The sequence below is a fragment of the Oncorhynchus keta genome, chromosome 8, assembly GCF_023373465.1.
Source record: "Oncorhynchus keta strain PuntledgeMale-10-30-2019 chromosome 8, Oket_V2, whole genome shotgun sequence".
Taxonomy (NCBI): Eukaryota; Metazoa; Chordata; class Actinopteri; order Salmoniformes; family Salmonidae; genus Oncorhynchus; species Oncorhynchus keta.
This window is the reverse complement of record NC_068428.1, coordinates 18463719-18475516: the sequence shown is the minus strand read 5'-3', so window position 1 is coordinate 18475516 and position 11798 is coordinate 18463719. Positions and strand designations below refer to the sequence as shown.

The window sequence follows — 11798 nt, the reverse complement described above, 5'->3', positions numbered from 1 at the left end:
ACAATTTCTCATCCATGGTCCATTCCAGAAGTGGGAAAAACAGTACATGCCAACGTTTTGGTTGCTGTATTCGAAGCTCTTGCCCTTCCCGCTGCTCTCTGCCTTCAGTCATAACAAACAAGCATGACCCACATCTCTGGCTGGAAAACCCCAGCAACTAAACTCCACAAAAACACGTTCCCTTCTTCTCCACACAGTCTGAAAAGAAAGAAGAAAGACATGACACGAGCGAGCGAGATGAGAGAGTTTATACAGAAGGCAGTGTGGTCTACTCCCATGTGGGGACACATGAAAACAGCACAATAAACTCTGTAATAAATGAATGAGCTTTATTTCGTTTTCAAAGCAGAACATAATATGCGGAATGTTTCACCATCCAACTTCCCACAAACTGGAGAACAGTTACATAGAAGAACATACACATGAACATGGCTACTGGTTTTCTGCAAGTCTGTTAATCACACACGCACATATGGTACAGACAGACACACGCAGGGTACTGTGGTTTACCAAGTAGACCGCTCATTGTTAATCATGAATAATACAACTGAATGAAAAGATCCATATCCCAGGACACCCCTTTACATTTGCCCATGGCACACACTCCTTCTAACTCTCTATATTCATGGCTCAGAGAGGTGACTGCACAAACATCACCGACAGCTCCACTTGTGATACACCACATTAGCCTATAGATCAGCGAGTGCCACCCCAGCAGCTGTCTGAGTATTCTCCACCAGCTAGACAGGGAAGACTGTGTGTTCTCATTTACAAGGGGCTGTACAATGGATTTACAGTCATTGTGATGAACACAGAGCAGGCATCCAGTGTATGTAGTTATCATTGAATGGGTTGTGTACATGTGAAGCATAACTGTTGAGCACATGTGAGGTGCGATACAATCAGAAGCTGCAATCGGACTCAAAATACATCCCTTTAATTGGCGTGCATGAAAACAGTCATCTGATTTGTGTCCATGTAGATTCATAGCTCCCTGACATCTGGAAAGGGACTGTCTCAGGAGATAAAATAGTCTTACTGAAGTTAATCAAAACAAAAACAGGAAGCAGAATGAAAAATGCTTGGCTCGATCGCCTTTATTGGCTACCGTATCATTTGCAACATCTACTCAAATTGCCGACAACAGGATACCGAGCATACGGTCAGCAGCAACATATTGATGACAACAGGATACCTGGCGTACTGTCAGCAGCAACATATTGATGACAACAGGATACCTAGCGTACTGTCAGCAGCAACATATTGATGACAACAGGATACCTAGCGTACTGTCAGCAGCAACATATTGATGACAACAGGATACCTAGCGTCCTGTCAGCAGCAACATATTGATGACAACAGGATACCTAGCGTCCTGTCAGCAGCAACATATTGATGACAACAGGATACCTAATGTCCTGTCAGCAGCAACATATTGATGACAACAGGATACCTAGCGTACTGTCAGCAGCAACAGATTGATGACAACAGGATACCTAGCGTCCTGTCAGCAGCAACAGACTGATGACAACAGGATACCTAGCGTACTGTCAGCAGCAACAGACTGATGACAACAGGATACCTAGCGTACTGTCAGCAGCAACAGATTGATTACAACAGGATACCTAGCGTACTGTCAGCAGCAACAGATTGATGACAACAGGATACCTAGCGTACTGTCAGCAGCAACAGACTGATGACAACAGGATACCTAGCGTACTGTCAGCAGCAACAGATTGATGACAACAGGATACCTAGCGTACTGTCAGCAGCAACAGACTGATGACAACAGGATACCTAGTGTCCTGTCAGCAGCAACAGATTGATGACAACAGGATACCTAGCGTACTGTCAGCAGCAACAGATTGATGACAACAGGATACCTAGCGTACTGTCAGCAGCAACAGACTGATGACAACAGGATACCTAGTGTCCTGTCAGCAGCAACAGACTGATGACAACAGGATACCTAGCGTACTGTCAGCAGCAACAGATTGATGACAACAGGATACCTAGCGTACTGTCAGCAGCAACAGATTGATGACAACAGGATACCTAGCGTACTGTCAGCAGCAACAGATTGATGACAACAGGATACCTAGCGTACTGTCAGCAGCAACAGACTGATGACAACAGGATACCTAGCGTACTGTCAGCAGCAACAGATTGATGACAACAGGATACCTAGCGTACTGTCAGCAGCAACAGATTGATGACAACAGGATACCTAGCGTACTGTCAGCAGCAACAGATTGATGACAACAGGATACCTAGCGTACTGTCAGCAGCAACAGATTGATGACAACAGGATACCTAGCATACTGTCAGCAGCAACAGATTGATGACAACAGGATACCTAGCGTACTGTCAGCAGCAACAGACTGATGACAACAGGATACCTAGCGTACTGTCAGCAGCAACAGATTGATGACAACAGGATACCTAGCGTACTGTCAGCAGCAACAGATTGATGACAACAGGATACCTAGCGTACTGTCAGCAGCAACAGACTGATGACAACAGGATACCTAGCGTACTGTCAGCAGCAACAGATTGATGACAACAGGATACCGAGCGTACTGTCAGCAGCAACAGATTGATGACAACAGGATACCGAGCGTACTGTCAGCAGCAACAGACTGATGACAACAGGATACCTAGCGTACTGTCAGCAGCAACAGATTGATGACAACAGGATACCTAGCGTACTGTCAGCAGCAACAGACTGATGACAACAGGATACCTAGCGTACTGTCAGCAGCAACAGACTGATGACAACAGGATACCTAGCGTCCTGTCAGCAGCAACAGATTGATGACAACAGGATACCTAGCGTACTGTCAGCAGCAACAGACTGATGACAACAGGATACCTAGCGTCCTGTCAGCAGCAACAGATTGATGACAACAGGATACCAGCGTACTGTCAGCAGCAACAGACTGATGACAACAGGATACCTAGCGTCCTGTCAGCAGCAACAGATGACAACAGGATGACTGTCAGCAGCAACAGACTGATGACAACAGGATACCTAGCGTACTGTCAGCAGCAACAGATTGATGACAACAGGATACCTAGCGTACTGTCAGCAGCAACATATTGATGACAACAGGATACCTAGCGTACTGTCAGCAGCAACATATTGATGACAACAGGATACCTAGCGTCCTGTCAGCAGCAACAGACTGATGACAACAGGATACCTAGCGTACTGTCAGCAGCAACAGACTGATGACAACAGGATACCTAGCGTACTGTCAGCAGCAACAGACTGATGACAACAGGATACCTAGCGTACTGTCAGCAGCAACAGACTGATGACAACAGGATATAGCGTACTGTCAGCAGCAACAGACTGATGACAACAGGATACCTAGCGTACTGTCAGCAGCAACAGATTGATGACAACAGGATACCGAGCGTACTGTCAGCAGCAACAGATTGATGACAACAGGATACCTAGCGTACTGTCAGCAGCAACAGACTGATGACAACAGGATACCTAGCGTCCTGTCAGCAGCAACAGATTGATGACAACAGGATACCTAGCGTACTGTCAGCAGCAACAGACTGATGACAACAGGATACCTAGCGTACTGTCAGCAGCAACAGATTGATGACAACAGGATACCTAGCGTACTGTCAGCAGCAACAGACTGATGACAACAGGATACCTAGCGTACTGTCAGCAGCAACAGATTGATGACAACAGGATACCTAGCGTACTGTCAGCAGCAACAGATTGATGACAACAGGATACCTAGCGTACTGTCAGCAGCAACAGACTGATGACAACAGGATACCTAGCGTACTGTCAGCAGCAACAGACTGATGACAACAGGATTAGCGTACTGTCAGCAGCAACAGACTGATGACAACAGGATACCTAGCGTACTGTCAGCAGCAACAGATTGATGACAACAGGATACCTAGCGTACTGTCAGCAGCAACAGACTGATGACAACAGGATACCTAGCGTACTGTCAGCAGCAACAGATTGATGACAACAGGATACCTAGCGTACTGTCAGCAGCAACAGATTGATGACAACAGGATACCTAGCGTACTGTCAGCAGCAACAGACTGATGACAACAGGATACCTAGCGTACTGTCAGCAGCAACAGATTGATGACAACAGGATACCTAGCGTACTGTCAGCAGCAACAGACTGATGACAACAGGATACCTAGCGTACTGTCAGCAGCAACAGATTGATGACAACAGGATACCTAGCGTACTGTCAGCAGCAACAGATTGATGACAACAGGATACCTAGCGTACTGTCAGCAGCAACAGACAGTGGGAGAAAATAGTATCAGTCATATCAGCCAGGGAAAGAAACTTACCCTTGTGTATAGTGGGAGAAACTCTCATTCGGATTGAGTCGATATACGCAGTGTTTACCGTGAATGCAGTCTCCGCGACCACGGGAACATTGTCTTTAATTGTCAATCGCTCTATAAAGCGGATCTTCAGTGCTACGGATTGAATAGAGCCCTTTCATACTGTGTGCTGTATATTCTCTCAACATATCATTTGCCCCTAAGAACTCCTTTCAGACCAGTGTTCCCCCAACATGGTCCCAGTAATAACCGCCAGTATTACTGAAGCTACGAAATTAAACTTGCCCTGAACACGCAATTAGGGGGCCTTTTCTATATAAAATACCCATATATATTTGACCTATTCAATTTCTGTTTCTGACCAATCAGGTACACAAACACGGGGTATTTGGATTATGATATATTCTTTATGGTGGATCATATCCAGAAGTGGTCTCAACCACAACACTAGTGGATATCATAAAATATAGAACCTAGTCTCTATGGTAGACATACACTCTATGATGAACATTGAAAGTCACAGTATAGGAAGAATGTAACTATTTTTTGTGCTATCTACAGTATTGAGGGAAGCGATCTGAGTACAATAATTGAATGAAATGTAATGAAAGTGCTGATTTAAAACCTAAAAGTTATGCATTCAGTGAGCACTGTTTACCTAAGGAAAGATTGAAGTCTCTTTCCCTCAACAGTGAAGTATTCTAAATAATAGGTTAAATATGCAGGTATAAACATACAAACATTGGACAGGGATACAAGTTACTAGAAAGCACTTTCAAAACATTATACATTTAAAGGTCTACCAACTCAGATTTCCGACATGATAGCCATACAGTTGTAACAGTCTCTTGGTCAGGCTACGAAGGGCCTGCATGTTTAGGATGCCGCCTGTTCACAAGAAGAAAATAGAATATGTCTATTTATTTAAAAAAAATGATTCATTTCACTGCATTTGAGCCATTATTGTATTTTAAAGATGATAAGTAATAAAGATTATTAAGATTAAGTTGATCCTTTTTGAAACATGCCTATTTTATGCCAAGGGAGATATGACGTAGGTTCAAATAAAATACAAAATCCTTTATGCTTGAGAAACAGACAGGGTTCATGTATCCAATGGTGATGCAGGTTATTGTCACAGATAGCACACTAAGTGGGGGTGTTTAATAATATGGCATGCAGGTGGTACAGTCAGTAAGAGTCCAATATCAGTTCCCCCAACTCTGAACCATGACCTTTACCCCCTTCAACTCAGTTTAATCAAAAAAAGAAACAAAACAAAATCATACATAGGTCAGATGAGCAAGCCAACAATTTCAATCTTTTTGCTCTCTCTAAGCATGACCACAAAGTTGAAACTTTTCTTTGTTTCATGTTGAAGCGTGGTTGTCCAACCTTGAGGAATTTACCCCTGCACCCCCCAAAGATCATTCCCTGCCCTTCCTCCTACCAACTCCCTTTCTTCTTCAGTGCCCTGTGGAAGTGAGGATGCAGGGGTGGGTCTACTCAGCAGGGATTTTCCTCTTGGAGGGGGGGATGAGGTGACCGGGGAGGTCGGCGGGCAACTCGTGCCCCTCCAGTTTGACTTTAATCAGGTGATTGGCCAGGGCAAACTCCTCATCATCCAGCATCCCATCCTTATCGATGTCGGCCAGCTTCCAAATCTTCCCTAACACAGTGTTGGGCAGCTTGGACTTCACCATCTCCTTCTTGGCGTTGGCACCCGTCACTTTCCCATTGACCGGCGACAGCGTGTAGAAGATCTCGTCGTACATTGGCTTGTCACGGGCCACCACCCACTCTGCCTCATCGATGCCCTCTCCAGCACCCTCTCCGTAGCCATGGCCAAAGGGCCCGTTGAGGGTACCGTCAAAGGCCCCTCCCTTCACCACTTGCTGGGGTCGGTTGGTCTCCTCCTGCCTGACCAGCACCATGAGGCTGGCGATGTCGTGGGCCAGCATGTCATCCACTGTGTCCAGCAGTTTCATCTTCAGGGGCTGGAACTTGTTCAGGTCATGGGCGTTCAGTTGCTCCTATAAGAGAGAAGAGAGGGCAGAGGTTAGAGTTAAAAAGAGATGTGTTTTCAGAGTCAAGCTGATCTTCGTTGATACATTTTTACAGTCTCTAATGCGTGTGAGGTTGGTTGGAACAAGGTACATGACTGTCCTGGTCTGTGCATTAGAGATACATTTATGACAGAATGGATCAACATGACTGCTGTTTATTCTCTACTCTGAGCCAAGTCATAATGGTGTTTCTCTCAGTGAGGAAAACAAAGTGCTCATCAGGCCCAGATGGACTGGGGGTGGTTCAGATGTAATGGCTGACCACAGCCAATCAGAAAGGGGCTGTTTGACCACCATGGCTCAAAGCAGTTTGTCCCAGTAGGGCAGAAACATTGGTTTGTTAGCTCAGTCAGAGGATTTGTGTTTGCTTGAAAATAGCACAGATTGTGGGCTTTATCCAAAGCAAATCAGGCTCTCTAGGTAAACATGACAATGCGAGTCATGTTTGTAGTCATACTTTTTGGCTCTTATGTATACATGCTATGATGTTGTCTGTCCAGCCCATATGCTGCATTATACACTGCTGTTCAAAAGTTTGGGGTCACTTAGAAATGTCCTTGTCTTTGAAAGAAAATCATATTTTTTGTCCATTAAAATAAAATACAATTTATCAGATGCCGAGAAGTCATACCATGCAGTGATGCAACTGGTCAGGATGCTCTCGATGGTGCAGCTGTATTACCTTTTAAGGACCTGGGGACCCATGCCAAATCTTTTCAGTGTCTTTAGGGGGAAAAGGTTTTGTAATGCCCTCTTCACGACTGTCTTGGCATGTTTGGACCATGATAGTTCGTTGGTGATGTGGACACCAAGGAACTTGAAACTTTTGTGAATGTTGACCTGTTTAACGGCTACCGAGAGCGTTATCACACAGTCATCCAGAGCAGCTGGTGATCTCGTGCATGCTTCAGTGTTGCTTGCCTCAAAGCAAGCATAAAAAGGCATTTAGCTCGTCTGGTAGGCTCACGTCACTGGGCAGCTCGCATCTGGGTTTCCCTTTGTAATCCGTAATAGTTTTCAAGCCCTGGCACATCTGACGAGCTTCAGAGCAGGTGTAGTAGGATTCAATCTTAATCCTGTATTGACGCTTTGCTTGTTTGATGGTTCGTCTGAGGGCATAGCAGGACTTCTTATAAGCGTCCAGATTAGTCTCCCACTCCTTGAAAGCGGCAGCTCTAGCCTTTAGCTCGATGCGGATGTTGCCTGTAATCAATGGCTTCTGGTTGGGATATGTACGTACAGTCACTGTGGGGACGACGTAATCGATGCACTTATTGATGAAGCCGATGACTGAGGTTGTGTACTCCTCCATGCCATTGGAGGAATCCCGGAACATATTCCAGTCTGTGTTAGCAAAACTGTCTTGTAGTGTAGCATCTGCGTCATCTGACCACTTCCGTATTGAGCGAGTCACTGGTACTTCCTACTTTAGTTTTTGCTTGTAAGCAGGAATCAGGAGGATAGAATTATGGTCAGATTTGCCAAATGGAGGGCAGGGGAGAGCTTTGTATGCATCTCTGTGTGTGGATTAAAAGTGGTGTAGGATTTTTCTTCTCTGGTTGCACATGTGACATGCTGGTAAAAATGTAGTAAAACTGATTTAAGTTTGCCTGCATTAAAGTCCTCGGCCAGTAGGAGCGCCGCTTCTGGGTGAGCATTTTCTCCTTTGCTTATGGCCTTATGGAGTTGGTTGATAGCGGTCTTGGTGCCAGCTTCATTCTGTGGTGATAAATAGATGGCTATGAATAATATACAGTAGGCTCCAAAATTACTGGCACCCCTGACTGGCAATGTACAAACAATACTTTAAAAAATATATATTAATATAATTATAGAGAAACTCAAAATACCAACATGTGAGAAATACTGTACATTATTAATGTTTCAATGGAACCAACCAAAATCATACAATTATTTAATACAATATAAATGTAACCAAAATCAAGGTTTCATAATTATTGGCACTCCTCATTTAGTACTTAGTGCAACCACCTCTGGCAAGGATAACAGCATGGAGTCTTTTCCTGTAATAATTGACAAGGTTAAGGAACACATTTGAAGGGATTTTGGACCATTTCTCTATGCAGATCCTTTCAAGATCCTTCACATTCTTGGGTTTGCACTTACCAACTGCCCTCTTCCACTCAGCCCCCAGGTTTTCACTTACCAACTGCCCTCTTCCACTCAGCCCACAGGTTTTCACTTACCAACTGCCCTCTTCCACTCAGCCCCCAGGTTTTCCATTGGATTGAAGTCTGGTGACTGAGATGGTCATGGCAGAACATTGATTTTGTTGTCACAGAACCATTTCTGTGTGGATCTTGAGGTATGTTTCAGGTCATTGTCTTGTTGGAAAGTCTACCTAAGGCCAAGTCCCAGCCTTCTGGCAGAGGCAACCAGATTGTCAGCCAGAATTGCCTGATACTTGGTAGAATTCATTATGCCATCAATCTTAACCAGTGCCCCTGGACATCTGGAATTAAAACAGCCCCAAAACATCACTGACCCTCCTCCATATTTCACCGTGGGTATGAGGTGCCTCTCCTTGTATGCATCTCTGTTTCGACGCCAAACATGCCAATGCTGTATCTGACCAAAATGTTCAATTATGGTCTCATCTGACCAGAGCACCTTCTTCCAGTCTTAATTTAAATTACGTTTGGCAAACTCCAAGCGCTTGCATCTGTGTCTTGGGGTCAGATAAGGCTTTCTTCTGGCAACCCTTCCAAAGAGCCTGTGGATGTGGAGGTGGCGTCTGATGGAGCTTTTTGAAACCTGGTGACCCTAAGACGGCACCAAGGCCTGCAATTTTGTTTTGGTTTTGTTGCTTCTCTCACCATCCTCCTCCCTATCCTGGGGGGCAAAATGCATTTGTGTCCTCTATCCGTGAGGTTTTCAACTGTTCCATAACTTTACAATTTTCTAATAATTGCCCTGACAGTGCTCAGTGGTATATTCAATCATTTGTGGATCTTCTTGTAGCAATTACCAGATTTATGAAGGTCTATGACCCTCTGTCTCTTTTGAATTGCTAGTTCTTTTGTTTTCTTCATGGTGTTGGAATGACAGCAGGATATTGCACGTGTGTTACTTCATTTGTATACCCTAATGAAACAGGAAGTGATGTAATGGCTCAATATAGTTCCTTAAGACTTAGATAACTTAAATAAGTGGAATTTAATTTGAGGTTTAATTTTGGTAGATGTTATTTACAATAATCTTTAAGGGTGACATTAATTGTGAAACCTTGATTTGGAGGACATTGATTTTTAATTAAATCAATACATTATTTTGGTTGGTTCCATTGAAACATTAATAAAGTACAGTATTTCTCACATGATGGTATTTTGAGTTTCTCTCTATAATTATATTGTTTATATTTGTTTAAGCATTGTTTGTGCATTGCCAGTCAGGGGTGCCATTCATTTTGGAGACCACTGTAGCTCTCTTGGTAGATAGTGTGGTCTACAGTAATCATAAGGTACTCTACACCTCAGGCGGGCAATACCTCGAGACTTCTTTGATATTAGACATCACGCACCAGCTGTTATTGACAAATACACACACCCCCATCCCTCATCTTACCAGAGGTAGCGTCTCTGCTCTGCCGGTGCATGGAAAATCCTGCTAGCTCTATATTGTCCGTATCGTCGTTCAGCCACGTCTCGGTGAAACATAAAATGTTACAGTTTTTGATGTTACGTTGGTAAAATAATCTCAATTGTAGGTCATCAATTTTATTTTCCAATGATTGAACGTTAGCAAGAAGAACGGATGGCAGTAGGAGTTTACTCACTCGCCTACGGATTTCTCAGAAGGCTGCCCGAATCTGGGCCTGTTCCAGTGAAAGCAGGATATTCTTCTCGTCGGACTCGTTAAAGGAAAAAGTTTCCTCCAGTCCGCGGTGATTAATTGCTGTTCTCATGTCCAGAATTTATTTTTTTGGCCATAAGAGACTGTAGCAGCAGCATTATGTACACAATAAGTAAAAAAAAAAATGTTACACAAAATGCAAAAAAAAACTAAACAAAATAGCACAATTGGTTGGGAGAATGTAAAACGTCAGCCATGTTCTTTGGCGCCATCTTAATTTTTATAGGCCAGTCTGAAATATGGCTTTTTCTTTGCAACTCTGCCTAGAAGGCCAGCATCCCGGAGTCGCCTCTTCACTGTTGACGTTGAGACTGGACAGGGGAACTCTGCCTAGAAGGCCAGCATCCCGGAGTCGCCTCTTCACTGTTGACGTTGAGACTGGACAGGGGAACTCTGCCTAGAAGGCCAGCATCCCGGAGTCGCCTCTTCACTGTTGACGTTGAGACTGGACAGGGGAACTCTGCCTAGAAGGCCAGCATCCCGGAGTCGCCTCTTCACTGTTGACGTTGAGACTGGACAGGGAACTCTGCCTAGAAGGCCAGCATCCCGGAGTCGCCTCTTCACTGTTGACGTTGAGACTGGACAGGGGAACTCTGCCTAGAAGGCCAGCATCCCGGAGTCGCCTCTTCACTGTTGACGTTGAGACTGGACAGGGGAACTCTGCCTAGAAGGCCAGCATCCCGGAGTCGCCTCTTCACTGTTGACGTTGAGACTGGTGTTTTGCGGGTGCTATTTAATGAAGCTGCCTGTTGAGGACTTGTGAGGCGTCTGTTTATCAAACTAGACACTCTAATGTACTTGTCCTCTTGCTCAGTTGTGCACTGGGGCCTCCCACTCCTCTTTCTATTCTGGTTAGAGCCAGTTTGAGCTGTTCTGTAAAGGGAGTAGTACACAACGTTGTACAAGAACTTCAGTTTCTTGGCAATTTCTCGCATGGAATAGCCTTCATTTCTCAGAACAAGAATAGACTGACGAGTTTCAGAAGAAAGTACTTTGTTTCTGGCCATTTTGAGCCTGTAATTGAACCCACAAACGCTGATGTTCCATATACTCAATTAGTCTAAAGAAGGCATGTTTTGGTGCTTCTTAAATCAGAACAACAGTTTTCAGCTGTGCTAACAATTGCAAAAGGGTTTTTCTAATGATCAATTAGCCTTTTAAAATAATAAACTTGGATTAGCTAACACAACGTGCCATTGGAACACAGGAGTGATGGTTGGGCCTCTGTACGCCTATGTAGATATTCCATAAAAAAATCTGCCATTCTAAGTGACCCCAAACATTTGAATGGTAGTGTACATCTACTCTTATACCTTACACAGGAGTGTGTCTATCTCACCTGCATCTTCTTGAGGTTGGGGAAGTCTCCAGGGGAGATCTGGTGTTCTCTCTCAATCCGGCTGTAGATCTCTCCCAGGCTGTTGATCAGCTCCTTCTTCTTGCCCTCCTTTCCAAACACACTTGGCATCTCCTTCTTCAGAGAGCTGATGATGTAGGCATGGACCTACAACGAGA

At 44.4% G+C, this 11798-nt stretch overlaps 1 protein-coding gene across 50 annotated transcripts in view; it reads right to left on the bottom strand.

Moving 5' to 3' along the window:
* Nucleotides 1-307: 307 nt before the first annotated feature.
* The window catches only part of LOC118386927 (EH domain-containing protein 3-like), a 39573-nt gene continuing 28082 nt past the window's right edge, over nt 308-11798 (bottom strand). The window contains exons 6-15 of one of the 50 annotated variants that reach the window (XM_052523660.1): nt 11623-11787; nt 3887-6377; nt 3374-3803; nt 3032-3289; nt 2787-2872; nt 2658-2743; nt 1970-2485; nt 1841-1926; nt 1454-1797; nt 308-1410 (exon numbers count right to left, since the gene is read on the bottom strand). In XM_052523660.1, coding sequence (XP_052379620.1) covers nt 5847-6377; nt 11623-11787 — 696 coding nt within the window. In that variant the 3' untranslated portion in view covers nt 308-1410; nt 1454-1797; nt 1841-1926; ... (4 more) ...; nt 3374-3803; nt 3887-5846. Of the gene's footprint in view, nt 1411-1453; nt 1798-1840; nt 2873-2930; nt 2958-3031; nt 3290-3373; nt 3804-3886; nt 6378-11622; nt 11788-11798 lie in introns of those variants that run through there. The other 49 variants (XM_052523662.1, XM_052523663.1, XM_052523667.1 and 46 more) reach the window with 49 other exon arrangements.